The 21016-nt window shown below is 33.9% G+C and overlaps 2 protein-coding genes and 1 long non-coding RNA gene across 5 annotated transcripts; 2 read left to right on the top strand and 1 right to left on the bottom strand.

The window, feature by feature from the left end:
• Nucleotides 1–4932: 4932 nt before the first annotated feature.
• LOC130998925 (putative glucose-6-phosphate 1-epimerase) lies at nt 4933–8755 on the top strand. 2 transcript variants are annotated; one of them, XM_057924359.1, is made up of 9 exons: nt 4933–5066; nt 5758–6277; nt 6370–6444; nt 7211–7267; nt 7361–7524; nt 7633–7767; nt 7874–7976; nt 8082–8181; nt 8268–8755. In XM_057924359.1, the coding sequence occupies exons 2-9, from the start codon at nt 6167–6169 to the stop codon at nt 8474–8476; spliced, it is 954 nt and encodes a 317-aa protein (XP_057780342.1). In that variant the 5' UTR covers nt 4933–5066; nt 5758–6166; the 3' UTR covers nt 8477–8755. The 2 variants fall into 2 exon arrangements, with proteins under 2 accessions (XP_057780342.1, XP_057780341.1); XM_057924358.1 differs by having other exon boundaries at nt 4943–5249.
• Nucleotides 8697–11714, bottom strand: LOC130998927 (exosome complex component RRP41 homolog). Of its 2 annotated transcripts, XM_057924361.1 has the most exons (11): nt 11575–11714; nt 11419–11465; nt 11265–11325; nt 10343–10381; nt 10180–10247; nt 9844–9922; nt 9719–9755; nt 9515–9631; nt 9326–9411; nt 9086–9175; nt 8697–9011 (listed from the first exon to the last, which is right to left on the bottom strand). In XM_057924361.1, exons 1-11 carry the CDS (start codon nt 11626–11628, stop codon nt 8964–8966), a joined length of 726 nt encoding a protein of 241 aa, XP_057780344.1. In that variant the 5' UTR covers nt 11629–11714; the 3' UTR covers nt 8697–8963. The 2 variants fall into 2 exon arrangements, with proteins under 2 accessions (XP_057780344.1, XP_057780343.1); XM_057924360.1 differs by having other exon boundaries at nt 8697–9411.
• A 337-nt stretch (nt 11715–12051) lies between these two features.
• Nucleotides 12052–15221, top strand: LOC130998928 (uncharacterized). The gene is made up of 2 exons (XR_009093345.1): nt 12052–12190; nt 14702–15221. It is a non-coding gene; the product is annotated as an uncharacterized LOC130998928 (long non-coding RNA).
• The last annotated feature ends 5795 nt before the right edge of the window (nt 15222–21016 follow it).

Here is a 21016-nt window from a genome sequence, read left to right as displayed (position 1 = left end):
TATGGTTGGAATTTATGACTGGAACTTTGCAGTTATCTATAATATTGGCCAACTTTAAAAGGTATGGTAATTGATAAATGGTTGGAATTTCAGAATCATTTGTAAAAATCATCCAAATTTTTAAAAACACAAAATAATGATTTGGAGTGGTTAAAATGGCTCAAATTATGACATGGAAGACACTTCAAGTGTTTCCTAAAAAATACTCTATTCCTCCACCATAAGTGTGATGTGAATGTGAAAATATAAATTTTAAGAAAATATTGTGATATGTGTATTATAAAGTGGAAACATGATCTCAATAAATTGAATGATTAGGCAATAAATAAATAGTTTGTGATAAAAAAAATCAATATATATTGGGATTGTTGGTATTTAAAATATTTATAAAGAATAAAGAATTACATAGTTATATTATAGAAACAATAGGGTCGAATGACCCTATTCAATATACAACATCAAATTTTGTCCATCATTTGAAAAAATATAAATTTTGGCCATTTTTTGTATGTCATGACTATTCTACCCTTCTCTCTCTCTCTCCTCTCTCTTTCTCATCTCCCTCTCTCTCTCCAGCGGCTCCTCTCTCTTTCTCATCTCCCTCTCTCTGCTCCAGCGGCTCATTTCTCTTTCTCATCTCCCTCTCTCTCTCTCCAGCGGCTGCGCGGCAGCGGCGCCAAGCTTGGAGAATTCGTCGGAGCTCTCGCGGCGGTGGTGGAGGAGATCCTCCCTCTCTCTCTCTCAAGCGGCTGCCGCTCTCTCCTCTCTCTTTCTCATCTCCCTCTCTCTCTCTCTCTCCAGCGCGCCGCCTGGGCAGAATTCGTCGGAGTGGAGGATGAGGCGGCGGTGGATCTGATCTGATCATTGTGCCGCCTCCTCCATCGGCAGATCTGATCTCCGCCTCCTTCGATTTCAGCCATGGCAAATCTGATCTGATCTGTGCAGCTCCGCCTCCTTCGATTTCAGCCATGGCAGATCTGATCTCCGCCTCCTTCGATTTCAGCCATGACAGATCTGATCTGATCTGTGCAGCTCCGCCTCCTTCGATTTCAGCCATGGCAGATCTGATCTGATCTGTGTGCTGCACGTATGGCACTATTAGTGCCATAAGTGCCATAAGTGCACACTTCCCCCTAGGGTTTAGATATTCCATTTAGGGTTTAGATTATCCATTTGAGGTTTAGATGTTCCATTTAGGGTTTAGATGTTCCATTTAGGGTTTAAATGATGTTGTTGTTTTTGTATTTGTGCTGCACGAATGGCACTTATGGCACTATTAATGCCATAAGTACCAACGGAAATTCAAAATAAAACCAAAGTAAAATCTTGGCACTTATGGCACTAATAGTAGCATAAGTGCCTAACCCGACCCGGCACGCGACCCGCGTGTCTGATCCTACCCTATCCGCCTCATTAAGGATAAAAACATCCAAATCAATAAAAATGGCCAAAATTTGTGTTTTTTCAATGTGTGGCCATAAATTGTGTTTTATGCTTCATTTTGGCTACTTCAAAATTTTACTCTATATTATATATGACTATAATTACAATTGTAAAATAAATTATATTTAACTTATACTCCCTCCGTCCATGAAAGAACTTCCTAGGAGGGAGGGCACGAGTTTTAAGAAAAAATATTGTTGAGTGTATTGAGAGTGGATAAAAGATAGTTGAGTGTATTGGGAGTGGTGAAAATGTGTTATAATTAATATTGAGAGTTGTGGAAAGTGAAAAGTAAGAGGATTATAAGTGATGGGGTATAATCCAAAAATAGGTATGAAGTTCTTTTGTGGACGTCCCAAAAAGGAAAGATAGGAAGTTCTTTCGTGGACGGAGGGAGTATAACAATTCTCGTATGAAGTAAATAAATCATACTATATACTATACAACAATTCACAATGAAGTAAAAATAATTATGATTCTCAAGTAAAATTTGAAAAGTGATTAAATGAGATAAATATTAAAAATTGTGATTTAATGAAGGTGGCTCATGTTTTAAGAAAAAGTATGATAATTGTATTTGAGTAGAGATTGAGTCTCAAATATTTTTGTAAATAGTGACAAAAAAAGTTTGTGGGTCATTTTTAAATAGTACAATTTTTATAGACATTTCGATATGATAATAAGGCTACAATTTTCAGGGACAAATGGAGTATTAAATAAATTTTTGTTTGTAAAATTTTGAAATTATATTACTATCTTGTGATAAAATTTGTGGCAAATAAAGGGAGTAGGGACCCAAAAAGAGAGAGAATAATTTAAATATAAGTCAACGGTCTGAGGTTGACTATAGGCTATGGGCAATAGATCTTCTTGGAGTCTGGAAATGGCGCGGCTTCTGTCCCCTCTCATCACGTGACTTCGTCAACTTGGGCACTCTTCCTCACGTGACATTTTTTCTCACCATAAATAATGAATTTTGTCTTTTTATTTTTTCCAAAATTTGAAATGCACATCATGTTGCTGCATGCATAGTATTTCCATGATCCCACCACCACTAATCACAACAAACACTTATTTTTCACAATATTCTGTATATTACAAATTTTCTATTTCATCAAACCTTTTGAATTGAGATACATATAGTGGATGCTCATAAACATCTATAAATATTAGAAAAATGGGGAGTGATTTTTGGATAGCAGGTGTCTTAGACATCTTTATAAAAAATCGGTTTTTGTTTGATGTTTAATTTGACTAATTTTTTGTTATTTAGTGATTTGTCTAAAATATCATTTCCAAAAATAGATTCAACCGATTTTGTTCTTATTTTCAATTTTTATATTTTTATATAAAAATTAGTGAACTTGAAAAAAAATATTAAAATAAAAAAAATAATAAAATCGGTTGAATATATTTTTGAAAATAATATTTTAGACAAATCACTAAATAGCAAAAAATCAATCAAATTAAACATTAAGAAAAAAACTGATTTTTTATGAAGATGTCTAAAACACCTGGTGGCCAAAAATCTTTTCCCTAGAAAAATAAAGGATAGGCCATAAAATTATTGTGGTCTACTCCCTCTGTTTTTTTTTAAGTGTCCCATGAAAAAAAAGTACATATATCAAGGAAGTTAGAGTATTACCTTTGTGCCTATATTTATTATTTTCAAAGTGTAATAAATTTATTTTAATTTTTTTTGTGAGCATTTGACTAACTAATGAGCTGCTCACCTTTTTGATTTTGTTAAAATACAAACGGTTAATATTCCATTAAAACTACTAAAGTTCTATATGTATTCCATCTCCACATCTTTTCTAAAAAATAAAATTCCGCTAATATTTTCGTCCACGGCCAAAATCAAAAGATTTGTTTGAATTTAAATTTTTAAATAAAAAAATAATGAGTGTCATTTGGTATTTAGATACATGTACGAAACTATTAATAAAAATACATGTAGAAATCATTTTAATAAAAACATAGAAGAATTTGTAATGTTACAAAAATACATGAACTTATCCATTCTTTTAGATACATGTATGTAATCATTACTAAGCATGAAGAATTTGAAAGATTTTGAATATGTTTTTGTCACTCTTTTGGAGCTGCGTTGGATTAATGGTTAATGCACAAAAATAATTGCTAATTTGTGATATTAAAGAAAAAGGGTAAAGTAGGAACTTTGTCACTTTTTTATTCTCAAATTCTGAAATAGGACACTTAAAAAGGAACAATAAATTTATCTTAATAGGACACTTAAAAAAAACGAAGTTGGAGGAGTAAGTCGTTTCCCAAAACAGAAGCTAAATTATTACAGCATATCAAAAATCAAACATTGCACTCATTAATGATATTAATAGATTGTCCCATGTCAATTCTTGCCCACTGCACAAATAAATTTTCTTGCACGACTCTTTAGCACTAAGGTATGGTCTCCTTTTCTTTATCCATGTACATCTCACATGCATATCTATCTATATATATATATATATATGGAGTGATTAAATTACAAATTATTTTAAAATAAAAATTACGAATCATGAAATTATGATAAATTTTCTATGAAAAGTGATGAACTCAAACAAACAAACAAAAATCATATCATATGAGATTTGAATTCAATACCATAAATTCATTCAACAAAGTGATGAATTTACCGTATATCTTTATAGTCTACGAGCTGAAAATAATTTTCGGTTTATATCTTAAAATAAGTTTTTATTTTAGTCAATCATAATCTAAGAGTTGAAAATGGTTTGGTTTATATCTTATAATTAATTTTATTTTAGCCAATAAACTAATTTATTTTTTATTCATCACTTTTCACAGCGAATTCATCATGTTATTTATAAAAAAAATCGTCATAATTTAATGATTCGTAATCCCTATTTTTAAATGAGTTTATATAGCCTGACCATTTTGTATCATACTATGAAGTTTAGCTAATTATAAATACGTTACTAACATGAAAGTGCAATTTTACAAATTTTTATGTATATAGTATAATTTTTCTACTTGCTCTAATATTTCTTAAAATTATCAAAATTCATCTATATCTATTATTTAAATACATAAAATGCTAGTTACTTTAAAAATAATTAGCATGACTTCCATTTTATGAACAAAAAAAATGTTCTGTAGATATTATACATGTGGAGTTTAATAATTTTAATATTTCCCTCCATTTTGGATTTAAAATTGATACCCCTCTTCATTACACAAGATTTCGTTGTTCTAAATTAATATAGAGGTTTGTTTTGTCATATTTTGAGCTAATTAATGTTTGTGGGGCTAATAAAAGAAGATGTCCAAGATTTTGAAATGATAATCTCTACTTAATGCACTTTTCCCTCAATTATTTCTAGATTTTTTGAGTAGATTAGGTCGGTACAATTTATGTTTGATAAACCTTGATTACCAATAAAAGTTCAAATTTTGAAATCAAGATGCTTAACAACATTTGAATTTCCATATTTTCGTACAAATTCAATAATTACAGACTTAATTGTAAGGCTTATTTGATTTTGGAGGTGTTGTACCTCTTGCCCTATTTCTTGAAAAGAGTTGTACATTAAAAGCCGGCGCATTTTAGCGTACCTTCTCGACCGTTTGTACAACTCCATGTACTTACACGTATCTTTCTCCACATCTTCCGTCTTCCCGAAACAGCAAAACAAGCAACCATAAAAAAATCTCTTCTCTTTTTTTTGGGTCTTCAATTTGCATTCTTTAATTGCTTCACATGAATGTTTCATTATTTTATTTCAAAACATCCCATGTTTCCACATTCCTGCTTGCTACCTCAGGTTACGTTACTCCCTGTAATTGTTTGTTTTTGAATCTAAACTAGAGTTAAATTAAGATGCTTGATTAGGTTCAAGATTGCATCACACTTCATTTTAATGGGCTGTGTGCACTAGTATATACTGTTCAAACTTTTCCATCATTGTTTCTTAGTGTTTTAGATTGTCCGTTTGTTTTCTTGAAATGGGATGTCTTGAATCTGAATGCTTCATGTGAAAGATTCCAACTTTATTGCTCAGTTACTCCAGTTATTAATTGTGCTCGAATTGGGTTTTGCTTTTTATTGCTTGAAATTTGAGAAACTTTCTATTCAGATTTTATTCTGTTTCTTGAAACTGTTGTTGGTGCTTTGGGGTTTGATTTGAATTGGGAGTTCAATTTCACATTCCTTCCTTTTTTTTTCCATAATTTTGTAGCATTTGTGGGGAGGAGATTTTACTTGGTCAATTTTTGTGGCTTGTTTGGATTGCTGTGATTTTGAAGCTTGGCACCTCATATTCTGATTTGGAGGAGTGTCGTATGGGATTACCTTAGGATTTTGGTTGGAGGAATTATGCCAAATGTTGAACCTATTGGTGAGAGTGCTGGGGTGGTAAAGGGATAAGAGTTTATTTTGTAACGTATTTCGGCAGTCTTTGAGTCAAGGGTATTTCCTGAATCTAAGGGTGTGTGATGAGGGCAGCATTTGAAAATGTCGAAAAGTTTGTTATAAATTTGGTTCAGTAGCTGGCAAGATTATCGCAACAGGAGGTGTGGAGAGGATAAGTCGATAATTAGCTGTCATAGCGACATTTGTTTCATTCGTTTCTGGCAGGGGAGTTATTCATACTCGAGGAGTTTATTAGGACTCTAGTCCAGGTATTGTTTTGGGACTTGGGAGGGAAACAAATATATCTTTTTGTGTCTTTGGGTGTCGAGAATGGGGCATTCTGCAGCAGTTTGGGACCATAGAGCTTCTCTTGAATTGATAAAGGACTGGAATGGGATCGACCAAGTTGTGCTTCGGAACCCTCAAGGGGCGTCTGCACGAGTAAGTTTCTATTATTTCACGATTTTTGATGGGAATAGATCTGTGTGATTCTTGAAATTCTTCCAATTATGAATTTGTGAAAAAAATCTCAGGTGAGCCTGCATGGAGCACAAGTTATCTCATGGAGGAATGATAGAGGCGAAGAACTTCTTTTCACCACTAGTAAGGTGTGGTTTCTATCCTAATTGATAAGATATTATATGTATATTAATTTTTAATCAATTATGGTTCTGCATTTTCATTAAATTCTAGGATAGGAAGTAAATATTTATGTGAACTAAGGAAAATTTTGTTGTTTGGCATAAAACTTTGCATTTCATATCAATTTTAGTTCCATCACCTGTCAAAAGGCAAGGTAAGAGAAGATGCAGTATGATACATACGCGAAAATACTTTCATGTCATCTCATCTTAGATACCGTGCTATTAGTATTAAAGCTTGATTTAAAGAACTTAAAATGGAGCTGTAAATTTTCATATCTTGAAAGTTTACACTAAGCTTATGTTAAATATTTGAGATCACCCACTCTAGAAATTGGACTAGTAGTCGTCATTATATTTATAGGTAGAACTGGTGATGTAATTCTTTTAAGGAATATTTAGTAGCAATGCTTAATGGGCCGATTAATGCTGCGAGGGTAGAAAATCACCCAGTAATCAAGAACTTTTTTCAAGTTCCGCACATTGGAAAAATTCCAAGAAAAAGCTTTTGACACTTTATTGAGCACCTAGAGCAAACATCAAGCTGATGCTGCAAAGTTTAGATATTACAATTTAGTTGAATTTCATACAATTTAATTGTAGTTGATTGGTCTAATCCTTGATTCAGTTTTTTGTTTCTCTTAATGTAATTAGATGAAACATAGAAACATGTCTTTCTTTTATTCGTTTTAGCTAATGAAATGCTGTATATTGACCTTCAAAACCTTTGCAGGCCATCTTTAAGTCTCCAAAAGCAATGCGGGGAGGCATCTCTATTTGCTTTCCGCAGGTACACCATTAATTATTCGTGTATTTTGTTGTTATTTCAAGACTTTTTGAACATATACGGATCTCACTTTACATATTATCGTCCATGCTTCAGTTTGGGAACTGTCATTCGCTCGAGCAGCATGGATTTGCCAGGAACAAGATTTGGACGATCGAGGATGATCCTCCTCCGCTGCATCCAAACGACTCTCTTGGTAAATCCTTTGTTGATTTCCTACTTAAACCCGTTGAAGAAGATCTGAAGTTCTGGCCTCACAGGTAAAAATCTCATGTATTCGGGCATTTTTATTTCAAAATATTTGGTTCCTCACTCTTCTTAACAGTGTTTGAACTCTCTCTCTCTCTCTCTCTGTGGCCTTCTCTCAGCTTTGAGTTTCGCCTTAGAGTTTCTCTGACATCAGATGGAAACTTGATACTGATATCGCGCATCAGGAACATAAACGGGAAACCTTTCAGTTTCTCTTTGGCTTATCATACACATTTTGCTGTTTCTGACATTAGGTACTTAGCCAAATTTTTAGATTTCTTCATTCTTTTCATAAATCATCCAAGGCATCGAAACTTAATTTCTATTTCTTTGTTTGCCCTTTTTTCGCATTTCCAACAGTGAAGTGAGGATAGAAGGTTTAGAGACGCTGGACTACCTCGACAACCTCTCTCAAAGGGAACGATTCACAGAGCAAGGCGACGCCCTAACATTCGAATCAGAGGTAAATCTTCTTCCATTCCAAATGTTGCACTTACAATTTGACTGTTTGAGTAATGATATTCTGAACTATTGCATTTTTCATGTCTATATGTTTTCCCGTCTTCAGATAGACCGTGTTTACCTAAGCTCGCCCAAATGCGTTGCTGTTCTTGATCACGAGAAGAAACGAACATACGTTATCAGAAAGGAAGGGCTACCTGATATGGGTATGTATCATCATTATCTTTTCCTTGAATGTTGTCCAACAACCTCCTGTTTGTGGCCTTAAACACAAAAGGGTATTTTCGTGTAGTCGTGTGGAATCCATGGGAGAAGAAGTCGAAAGCAATGGCAGATTTTGGCGACGAAGAATATAAGCAGATGCTATGTGTGAATGCAGCAGCAATAGAGAAGAACATCACCCTGAAACCAGGAGAGGAATGGACGGGGAGAGTCGAGCTCGCAGCCGTACCTTCAAGCTTCTGCTGCGACGAACTCGAACCTCATCTCGACTACTTTTAATGCTCGACTTGCGATTGTTCGTTCCTTCAATTTTATCGAAGCCTATGGTTTTTTGGAAACGGCTGATAAAATATTTGGTTGTGAAGGGATTTGAGGCATTTAGTTTTATTCTCTTTTAGCTAATCACTGTGCTCAATATTGTGTTTTTGATGCACTCTGATTCTGAACAAATCTAGTTTGTGAAGTGGTGCTTTTCAGATACAAATTATAGCATCAATTCTAAGTTGCAAACATTTGATTTCCATACTTAAATAAGAATGCACACAAATTATAGCATCACTTCTACATTTGGTGCATGAACATTTGCCCAAAATTGAACTTCCTAGATGAATCCAACTTACAATTTCTAATGCTCAAATCTTACATTTTAGATTGACAGTCTACAAAACTATAAATACAAAAAAAGAAGGAAACTGCAAGGAAAAATATCATAACATAAGAATCCTATGCTGCTCATTCCTAATTTGGCTCGAACGCGTTACAATTTCTATACACCTCTGCGAGACTCCAACTGCTTGGTGTTTTCCAGTAATACCTATCAGATTGCAAAGAATTTGTAGAGTGAAACAATAAATTGAATGGATGAGATAGCTACAGTATGAGACTTACTTCGCGAATGTAACTTGCCACTGCTTTGCACCCTTCTATTGCTAGCTGCATTACAGTTTCAAATGTCTCCATTTGGAGTTTGGAGTCCATCTATCAGGAAGACGACGTTGTAGGAGGGGTCAGTTCAAGCGAAAAAGAGAAATATGTTGATTCAAGGGCTTTTGCCAACCAGAACAGCAATGAAATCCATCTACTCCAAGCGAAGACCACGAAACGAAAAATTAGTGCATTAGAAAGTACCTGAAGGAGGGTCACTTTGTCTAACTTAGGCAGAATGCCAACAGTAACATCAGGTCCACCAGCACTATCTTCCATGTAGTTCAGATCTACATTTAATTTGCAAAACTCGATGTTACTTTCGAATTTCTATAGGATCATATATATGCATACGACTGAAATACAAAACAAGTTGATGAGACTGTTAACTACCGAGCAGAGGGGTTCCGTTCAGGTATCCAGCACTGCAGGAGGTAACGATATCAGACATTGGGATACCAGCATCAGCAAGGGCCAAAGTTGCAGCATTTATGCACGCCGATCTTGTTCCTGAACAAATTTGATTGTAGATGAGCTATGGTTAGTGGATGTCTGGATGAGCCATGTCAACACTAATGGAACGGAACGTTATCTTACCTCCGTCTGCTTGGAGAACTTGGACAAAGATGTCAATCTGCAAAATATAAATTAGGTAAAAACATGAATCTAAGATTAAAGGAATAAGAATTAACAGCAAGGCTTCCATTTTGTTGGCAACATACCTGAGATCGAGGCATCAAGTGAGTCAATATGCATGCTTCCATCGTCTGACGAATGACCAAAGATATCTCTGTTGATCGCCTGTACACCACATGAAAATTTACTTAGGAAGTTACTGGAAACGAATATAAAATCCTCATTTTACAGAAAATCATTAACACTGAAAGCTACACCAGCTGTGAGACAGCAGCATATTTTTATGCCTCGCATGAGAATACTATGTCTGTTTCAGATAGGCTGTTTACGAGTAGGAGCGCGTACACGACAATATGCCAAAAATAAGCCTCAAAGCTAGCAGCAAGTTTGTTAGCACTAGACTCCGTGCAACTGTTGATTACCTGTCACCCTTAGGTTTCCTCATTCGATCTCCAGTACTGAAATTAGCCATGCTATACTCACAGCGTACCTATCAAACACATCACCGTTCACCTCTGTATGATTGCCACGGATAAAACACAATATTCAAAAACATGCAATCACTGAATGCATAAAGATAATTACCAGTGCCTGATCATTACTTTGTTGACTCCTATTTTGGACCTGAAAGATATTCAACATAAAGTCGCAATTTTCAACCTCAGCAAAATATCCAAAGAAATCTCTCAATTTCTCAAACAACTCAAACAAGTAATCAATGTTCACAAACAGCTGAGGAATTTAAAGCTATAAAGGAGAACATGCCATTCAAATCCATATATAGAATTAAAATTTGCACAATTTATACACGCACAAATGTTGTAGGAATTGGAAACATGAGCTTCGCTGAACACACTCTACATATATAAAGTAAAGCCTCACAATATCATGAAATGGACATAATTATCACCAACAACATCCTAGTACCAGATATTGGCAACAATTTCCTCTTCACAAACCAAACAACGTAAATGCATAGTTATCGTAACTGAAACTCCATAACATATGGCATTAGAATTTCATATACTTATAGGGAGCGTTTACTTTGAAGGATTAACCTTGATAGATAAAAATAGTAAGGTTAATCCTTTGTTTACTTTGATGGATTGGAACTTTGGGATATCCCAAGGCCCTTGATTATTTCTATCATCTAAAAGCTAATTTTACTTTATTCTTATCCCATTGAAAAGGTGGGATTGGAGAAATCCTACTATTGAGGATAAAAATACTCAATCGTACATCTTACCAATCATGCAAAGTAAATGCACTCAATCGTACATCTTATCAATCATGCAAAGTAAACGCCATCTTACGAGCATAGATTGATACGAAGCTCCAACTCTGGTATATAATCAAATTTATACATTCAACACAGGCACATCACATTGTCAAACAAGCATTAAATTTCTAAATCCTGTAACTATAACAACGAACATCATGACAGTAATTTTCTATGCAAAAAAAAAACAATAAAAAAAATTCTCTTTTGTTCAAGAAAACAAAGCACCTCTCTGGGGCCATAAACGGCCGCAATGACTTTAGTGTTTCCCATCTCAAAAACAGCTGAGCTGCAATCAACAACACAAATTCAACTTCTCTTCAATTTAGGTCAATCAATTTATATAAATAAACATAAAAGTAACTAGAGTTCCAATTCTTACCCGTCGGCTTTTGAAACTACGCCTATTTCTGCACGAAGTTGTCTCATCTGAAATCACGAACAATTCGATGGGCTTACACACATTACTAATAAAATGGCAATAGAAAAACTCAATGCCAACAGTTGAATGTAGACTTCGAAGAAAAAAAAACGAAACCTCCATGGGACGGCGACCGTCTAATCGAAGACCTTCAGGATTAACAAACTCCATCTTAGAGAGAGAGAGAGACGCCGCAGAGGTGGTGGTGGTTTTGGTGAGAACTTTTGAGCGTAACAAGGAAGAGGCGGTGAGGCGAGGGGCTTGTCGAAAGTCAGAGGATGAGAGGTTCCGGCAGGGCCGGCCCTTATGTTAATTTGGTGGGGCAATGGCCTAATTGGGGGCCCAAAATTTAGGCCCAACCCTGCCATAAAAAAATAAAAAAATTAAATTTTTTTTTTATTGAAGATCACGTCTCTCTCTCTCAGACTCTCACAACGGCTCTCTGCCTCTCTCACGCTCTCTCTCTCTCTCTCAGAACTCTCGTCTCTCTGCTCTCAGTCTCACCGATTCTCTCTCTCTCTCTTTCCATCTCTCAACTCTCTCCTCCATCTCTCTTCTCTCACTCTCACCTCAATTGTATTGAACATCTGCTGTGTTCTGCCGGCGCCGGGAAGCGGGGAAGGGAGTTCTGTTCTTCTCCTGTCACTGTGCTCCAGCCTCCAGTGGTCGCCGGACGTCGGTGCTCCGGCCTGCTGCTGCGTCGCCAGTTCAGTTCTACAGCAGAAATAAGCCGGTGTGTTGTTCCAATTTTAAATTTAATTGCTTTGAGGTTTATGGTATTTTTGGTGGATTTGTGTTTGATTGTGAAATTGTGATTAGAATTTATTTGTTATATATAGTGGATATTGCTAATTGTTATTGTCTTATTGAGGTTGAAATTTATTGTGGTTATTATGTTGCCTAGAAAATATGCATCGGATAGTCCAAAAAGAAATAAAAGAAAACGAATTGACGTTGCTTTGAATATATTTGATCCAAGAACTTGGGATAATATTGATAATAAAACTAGAGATATCTTGATAGAGAAAGGTCCCCTAAGAGAGTATAATCTCACATTCCCCGTAGATGAACTTGGTAGACATTTTGCATATTCTCATTACACTAGAAAATTACCAAATGGTGAGAATCAAGATAGAAAATGGTTAGTGTATTCAAAAGATGTGAACAAAGTATATTGCTTTTGCTGTAAATTATTAAAATCATGTCAAAGTAAAAGTTTGTTGGCAAATGAAGGATTGAACGATTGGAAACATATACATGATAGACTCAAAACACATGAGAATGGTGTCGAGCATATTAATAATATGAGAACTTGGATTGATTTGCATATTAGATTGAAACGCAATCAAACAATTGATAAAGATTTACAAGTACACATTAAGAAAGAGAAAGAACATTGGAAACAAGTTTTAGTTAGAATTATTGCTGTTGTGAAATGTCTTGCTACACGTAATTTGACTTTTCGTGGGGATAATGAGAAAATTTACCAAAATAATAATGGTAATTTTTTGGGTTTACTTGAACTAATTGCAGAATTTGATTTGGTAATGCAAGAGCACTTAAGACGTGTCCAAAATAAAGAAATTCACTATCATTACCTTAGTCATAAGATTCAAAATGAGTTGATTTCAACATTAGCCTCTAAAGTTAAGAATGATATAGTCAAAAAAATCAAAGAGGCTAAGTATTATTCAGTGATACTTGATTGCACTTCAGATATAAGTCATAATGAACAAATGACTTTAGTAATTCGATGTGTTGATATGACTAGTTCTAGCATAATGATAAATGAATATTTCATAGAATTTATAAGTGTGGATGATACATCGGGATTAGCTCTTTTCAATGAAATACAAACTGCTTTAGAATCACTTGGGCTTGATATTGATAATGCGAGGGGACAAGGTTATGACAATGGTTCCAATATGAAAGGAAAACATCAAGGTGTGCAAAAGAGATTACTTGAAATTAATCCTAGAGCATTTTATATGCCATGTGCTTGTCATTCTCTTAATTTAACAATATGTGACATGGCTAGTTCTTGTGTTAAAGCAGTTTCTTTTTTTGGAGTTGTGCAACGTTTGTATACTTTATTTGCAAGTTCTACAAATAGATGGAAAATTTTACAGGATCACCTTCATCAATTTACTTTGAAGTCCTTATCAACAACAAGATGGGAAAGTCATATTAATAGTGTTACTGCTATAATAACTCAACCCAATGAGATAAGAGAGGCTCTATTTGAACTAGCAAGAGTTAGTGATGATGCTAAAACTAGGAGTGAAGCCGAGTCTTTGGCGACTAATGAACTTGAGAATTTTGAGTTTTTGTTGGGTATGACTATATGGCATAATATATTGAACAAAACAAATTTGATTAGCAAAAAACTACAATCTAAAAATATGCAAATTGATGTTGCAATAGTTATTTTGAAAGACTTGATTTCTTATTTTGAAAAATATAGAGAGGATGGTTTTCAATCGGCCTTGACATTAGCTAAGGAGCTTGCATCTAAGATGGAAATTGATCCTATTTTTCCACCAAAACGTATGATTCATAGGAAGAAACAATTTGATGAAAGTTGTCAAGAAGATATTCCATTATCTGATGAGGAGTCTTTTAGGATCAATTATTTTCTTGTTATAGTGGATATTGTTATTTTATCTTTAAAGACTAGATTTGAACAATTGACAATTTTTGAAGATATTTTTGGCTTTTTATTTCCTCATAAGATGTTATCTTTATGGGATAGTGATAAATTGCATAAGTGTTGTGTTAAGCTTCAAGATGCCCTGAAATATAATGATAAATTTGACATTGATGCTGAAGATTTATATTCTGAATTGCAAGTGCTACAAATGTGTTTACCATCTGAAACAAAGTCGCTTGGTGAGGTTCTTGAATTTGTTAAAGTTTCAGATTGCTTTCCTAATGTTTCTATTGCATATAGAATATTGTTGACTGTACCAGTTACTGTAGCTTCAGCAGAAAGAAGTTTTTCAAAATTAAAATTGATAAAATCATATTTACGTTCTACATCTCAAGAAAGGTTGAATGGATTAGCGGTTTTATGCATTGAACATGAGGTATTAGAAAAGCTTGATCTTGAAGAAATTATTGATGATTTTGCTTCTCAAAATGCTATAAGATCTAAGTTATTTTTGTAATTATCTCATTATTGTTTTCTAGTTTATTGCACTTTATAGTTAATATTATAGGGGCCCATTTTTTTCTTTTCGTCTAGGGCCCCTGGAATGTCAGGGCCGGCCTTGGGTTCCGGTGGTTGGGTGTGGAAACGAGGGCAACGGCCGTGGCTTGCTGCAGCCGCCGGAGGACAGAGGGAGACGGCGGTGGTTTGCTACCGTCGGAGTCGTTGAGAGATGAGGATGATGGGCAATGGCGGCGGCCTTCTCGCTGTCATTCGTCGGGGACTTCAGGGGGGCAGCGGCACCACTTGGGTGAGGGCGGTCGACGGCCATTCATTGAAGGAGGATCGTGGCGGCCGAAGTTCAGTGAGGGAAAATGTGGAGCGGCCGGATTCCGTGAGAGAGAGTGGGAGAGGCGCAGCTGTGAGAGGGAGGAGAGAAAGGGAGCAATAAGGGGCTAGGTTTGGGCTTAGTTATGGGTCAGTTTTTAAAAGAAACTAGTATTCCACCCGTGTAAATTGTTGTAGTCTTTTTTGTATAACGTTTCCTTCCGTCCGCCAAGAATATGTAAAATTGCTTGGGCACAAGATTTAATAAAATTGGTGATATTTTGATGTAGTAGAGAAAGGGTCCCACCACTTTATGAGATGTGTGGTTGAAATTGAATTTGGAGTGAGTTTTTTTGTAAATAAAGAATGTTAGTAAGGATAAAATATTAAAGAGGATGGTGGGGCTATTGCCTTAAAAGGAATGTGACATAATCTTGGCGAACGCCCGATATAGTAATTTTTACATAATCTTGGCGGATGGAGGGAGTATTAATTAACATTGTATTGTGTTAAAATAATAAATAAAAATTATTGTGTATGTTGAAAAAAAAAACGCATAACCTTTAACTAAGCAAATAATTTATTTTTTTAATTATACTATTACAAATATGGGTGCAATAATAATAATAATAATAATAATAATAATAATAATAATAATAATAATAATAATAATAATAATAATAGTATAACTGACGAGTGTGGAATTAATCTCAACATAAATAATATAAAAATATAAAAATTATTGTAAATAATATTATTTATTATATATTGTACATTACTTATTCATATATATATATATATATATATGATGGAACGGTATGATACGGTTAATGAGAATACAGAATCAGTTTTCTCTTCTTCTCTTCTCTCTGAAGTCTTGATTCTTTGTATTTGGGATCGCTTGATAAAGAAGATATTACAACACGTTATCAGCACGAGTCTCTAGCCAACTGAGTGGACACGGGGATAGACCATAAGAAAAAAATCGTATTTTTCTTGAAAGGTAATTTTACATCATGTTTCTATAAATTTTAGAATGGAATTCGAAAATAATTTTTACGGAGAATAAGTGATTTTCGTCGCCCCTTATTTGTGATAACCTTTTCAAATTGTTGATTGACGGATCTGTTTGATATTGGAATTTTTTTTTCCATGATGCTTCGCTAAATCATTTGTTTGGCACGGCTTTGTTCAATCATGTTGAGTGAGATTTTGTCTTGGCCGGCAGATCGAACATCTCCCTGAAGGAATTCTTGTACACCGGTCAACTTATGTGAGTAAGATTTTAGAGAAATTCTATATGGATAAATCACATCCACTTAACACACCTATGGTTGTCCGATCACTAGAAGTAGATAAGGACCCATTTAGACCTAAAGAAAATGATGAGGATATTTTAGGACCAGAAGTTCCTTATTTGAGTGCAATTGGAGCACTACTTTATCTCGCAAATTGCACAAGGCCTGACATAGCATTTGCGGTTAACTTGCTAGCAAGATTCAGTGCTTCTCCTACATGAAGACATTGGAATGGTGTTAAACACATACTTCGTTATCTTCAAGGTACAAAAGATCTTGGTTTGTTCTATCCAAGAAACCAAGACATGACATTGGTAGGCTATGCGGATGCTGGTTATTTATTTGATCCCCATAATGCTAAATCTCAGACTGGTTATGTTTTCCTCAGTGGTGGTACATCTATTTCTTGGAGATCTGTTAAACAGACTCTAGTTACTACATCCTCAAGCCACTCAGAGATTATCGCTTTACATGAGACCGCTAAAGAATGTGCATGGTTAAGATCATTGATACAACACATTCGCGGATCTTGTGGTATTGCGGATGATAAATCTCCCACTGTCCTATATGAGGACAATGCTGCTTGTGTTGCACAAATGGATAGCGGGTACATTAAAGGAAATTTAACAAAACATATATTACCTAAATTCTTTTATCCGCATGAGCCCAGAAGAGCGGCGAAATTAAAATAAATAAAATTCGCTCTTGTGATAATCTGGCAGATTTATTCACAAAATCCCTTCCTACATCAACTTTTGAAAAACATGTTCATAATATTGGAATGTGTAGGCTTAGTAGATTATTAGTTTGAGGGGGAGCGAATTCATTATGCCTTGAAGGTGTATTTTTGTTGTACTCTTTTTCCCTTACTAAGTTTTTTCCCATTGGGTTTTCTTAGTTAAGGTTTTTAATGAGGCAACAAATGCAGCACAAAGTTATACATATCACATGCACTCTTTTCTTTTCCTGTTTTTTCCCACAGGGTTTTTCAGCGAGAGAGACATGAACATAATCAAGTAATGTCCAAGGGGGAGTATTGTAAATAATATTATTTATTATATATTGTACATTACTTATTCATATATATATATATATATGATGGAACGGTATGATACGGTTAATGAGAATACAGAATCAGTTTTCTCTCATTCTCTTCTCTCTGAAGTCTTGATTCTCTGTATTTGGGATCGCTTGATAAAGAAGATATTAAAACAAAAATAACACAAGTATTTAACATGGTTTGATTGTTAAGATCTACGTTCACAGAGAGAAATCGTATAATTTTTTTTATTATAGCTCAACACTACCTATTAAACTAATATGTATTCTGATAACATCGATTAATAAATAAATAAAAGATAAAAACTTTCATGATCAAAACATAAAAACTTCATATTGTGTGGAATATCAAATATCAAGTTCAAATTGTTTGGAAAATTAAGCATGAATTAAGCATGAAATAAAAAAGCGACGTATAGTACTATACAATTCCACTATTTCTTCAATTTGACCACCGTTTTGATCTTCTTCGCATTCATGGTCGAAGAAAATTGATCATCCAAATTTCTTTATCGAACTGCGATCATTTTCCTCAACGCTCCACTCTATGGTTGGAGTTGTGTTTGGTGAACATTCAATTGGTTGCTCTGAAGATCCATGCATTTCATCAACAAATTCCGAGCTAGCGAGAATTGAAAGCAAATCCGGCTCGGTTTCCTATTTAAAATAGAATGATAGACAAATTAATGTAATCATGCAAATTCCAATCATATATGATTTTTTTAATTGCATTATTCAAATTCAACCTCATTGGTAGAGTTTTTCATGCCACCATATTTTGAAATGACATCAGTATCCAAATTAATTGCGACAATATTGAATGATTGTCCAAATATATGTGACCGGCTTTAATATGTATTTTGAACATAACCTCTCGATCAACCATTGATGTAATTTCATTGGGCAATTCATAGCTTTGATCACCCTACATACATATGATAAATTAGTTAATAATTTTTTAGAAAGTATTAAAAATAAAAAAATATTAAAAAATATTTTAGTGCTTATGTTTTAGTATGAGCTTACAATAACATGTGCAGCTCTTAATTCGATTGTTGTATCAATTGTACACACTCTTTGTTCCATAATAACAATGATGCATCTCCAGTCTCATCGAAAATGTTCACTATTAATTTGTACCTTAGAGTTCCAATTGCATTGGATAAATTGCACTTATCACAAAACAATTTATCCCCGACCTTGGAAATTTTTCTTGAACAACGTGTGGATGATAGATAAAACCAACTTTCTCTTGAAGTGATTAAATCAATCATTCCATAGACTCAAACAGTACCAACCTAATATATATATAATTGTAGTTAGAGGGTGTTTGGCTAAGCTTATTTTAAAGAGCTTATAAGTTCTTGGAGCTTATAAGATGTAATTTTTAAGAATTTATAAGTTGTCAAAGTGTTTGGATAATTGAGCTTATAAGCTAGAGAGATAATTTTTTTGTTAGAGAGAGAAAATCGAAGAAAAATGAACTTGAACGATATATAATGAAAATAATAAATTATAGTTGAAAAATATTTGTAAAATGATTGTTGCATATGAGATTATAAAAAAATAAGTTGGGGTAGAGGAACTTATTTTTTTGGGAGCTTATAAGCTCTTGAAGGTTATTTTTGGAGCTTAAAAGCTGTTTGAGAGCTTATTTTGCCAAACACTTTGGAGGAGCTTATAAGCTCCTCAAAACAGCTTAGCTCAGCCAAACACCCTCTTAGTCATAGATGAAAAATGGAGATATAACTATATATAGATTATATTAAAATTAATATTTCCTAATTTCAAATAAATATAATTAACCTGATTTCTTTCATTCAAAGATTGTATAGTGACCAATGTGCTTTGTCCACTTTTTCAATCATCATCCACATGATTAGTGGAGGATTTAAAAATTGTGGTCAATTTAAAATCACTAACATCATTGTCAGTCGTCAAACTGAAAAGAAAAGAAAAAAAAAACACATTGCTTTTAATAAACATGCGTGTCATAAGAAACTTTAAATCTATGATATAACATGTATGAGTTACCTTTGTTTAAAATCAGTTATTTCTTGAATGTTCGCATTCAGTATCATATTGGTAATATAAAATACATTTGATATTTTTTTATAAGAAAAGAAATTGTATAAATCATCAGTTTGGCACCAGAGGTACCGGAAAACATTACAATATCAAAGGCGAAGTGTCACTTGACATCCAACCGGTAAAATTCGACTTGATGTCAAATACATTTGATATGCGAACCTCATCTGAACATATTGAAAGAAATTGTAAAATAATTTGTGATGAGTTATTTAAATTAAACAAATAAAGTTGAAAAAAATAAATACTCCCTACGTCCCTAAAATAACTTCCTCTTTTTCCATTTTGGGATGTCTCCCAAATAACTTCCTCTTTCTTTCTTTCCATTTTTGGAAATCTACCCCACCACTAATAATATTTTATTTATTCTTACTTTTCACTTTTCACCACTCCCAATACTAATTATATCATTTTTTCTTCACTATCAATACACTTTACAACTTTTTATTAAAACCCGTGCCGTCCCCAAAGAGGAAGCCATTTCAGGGACGGAGGGAGTATATAATATGGAAAATATTATGAAAAAATATAAAAATATATTCATAATATATTAACGTACTGTTATAAACTTTTGCACGACACATTTGAAGAATCATAATGAGCGGGCGATTCGTCTTATCTTGCCAAACACAAACAATTTCCTCACAAGCATCACCCCACAATGTACAAATAATTCGTTGTCCCCTATATATTGGTAAATATATTTATCATAAAAAATATAGTAACAAATAATATTAAATTGCAGTGAATCACAAATATATTGAAATAAAAAAAGTGAACTTACTCGATATTTTTGAGATATACATCCACCAAAATAGAATCACGATCATTGATATTTTCCCTTTGTGCTTCTAGAACATGATCAACTTTACTTATAATATCTGCAAAATAGAAGATTACAAATTTTAAGAAAGAACGACTTGTTGAGTAATATTTTAATAAAAAAAAAGATATAAAAATGTTACCAAATAAACTATTGGCATCCAATTGTGCAATATCTGTTAGAGTAGAAAATTCATGGAAAATGAATGAATTCGATGGAAAAGTATCATCGAATATCTCAACCGCACGAGTCTTTGAAGTGGACGTAAATTTAAAAATGCTTGCGGTAGTTTTGAAACGCATGTTGTTGTCTTGTACTTTAACAAATTGAAAAGCGTAAATACTACCAACAATAAAATCAAATTGCAGTCTTTTATGATCAACGGGTTTAATCGATTCATGGATCCAATTACCGCTTCGATCAGGAAACACTAACTCTTGTGAAGTAAAATTATTGGTCTTCCCATAGGAAGATAAAGTATACGACCGAACAACTCGTAGCTTTAAAATAAATCCGCTCTACTCTCCCCCGTGTTTTGTATATGTTAGATTAAGCTATAGAAAGGAGCCATATTTTTTGGATGCACGTAAAATAATGGTAAAAATATGATGCAAATAGTGGAAATAAAAGAATACTTAAATTTTTTCAGAAAGCACAATTATTTATAATGACTTTTCGGCTATTAATAGCCATTAATTGAGCTCTCCAGCATTTCAGTTACAATTATACTAAATTAAAGTTTGACTTGCAGGAATATGATAAAACTTCGCTTACTTAGAAATGAGGCAGAAACGTTTTTTACAACTTAATTATCTC

The sequence above is a fragment of the Salvia miltiorrhiza genome, chromosome 8 (assembly GCF_028751815.1).
Source record: "Salvia miltiorrhiza cultivar Shanhuang (shh) chromosome 8, IMPLAD_Smil_shh, whole genome shotgun sequence".
NCBI classification, from domain to species: Eukaryota; Viridiplantae; Streptophyta; class Magnoliopsida; order Lamiales; family Lamiaceae; genus Salvia; species Salvia miltiorrhiza.
The sequence above is the reverse complement of the archived record's forward strand: the minus strand, read 5'-3'. Positions and strand labels throughout refer to the sequence as shown.

Bases quoted from the DNA above. Each gene is read 5' to 3' on its own strand.
- LOC130998927 (XM_057924360.1), bottom strand. From the start codon at position 11,628: ATGGAGTTTGTTAATCCTGAAGGTCTTCGATTAGACGGTCGCCGTCCC. The intron at 11,466-11,574 runs GTTTCGTTTTTT...TCGTGATTTCAG, and splicing joins ACGGTCGCCGTCCCATGGAG to ATGAGACAACTTCGTGCAGA. The intron at 9,756-9,843 runs GTATGTTGCCAA...TATATTTTGCAG, and splicing joins ACTTGATGCCTCGATCTCAG to ATTGACATCTTTGTCCAAGT.
- LOC130998925 (XM_057924359.1), top strand. From the start codon at position 6,167: ATGGGGCATTCTGCAGCAGTTTGGGACCATAGAGCTTCTCTTGAATTG. The intron at 6,278-6,369 runs GTAAGTTTCTAT...AAAAAATCTCAG, and splicing joins CTCAAGGGGCGTCTGCACGA to GTGAGCCTGCATGGAGCACA. The intron at 7,977-8,081 runs GTAAATCTTCTT...TCCCGTCTTCAG, and splicing joins CCCTAACATTCGAATCAGAG to ATAGACCGTGTTTACCTAAG.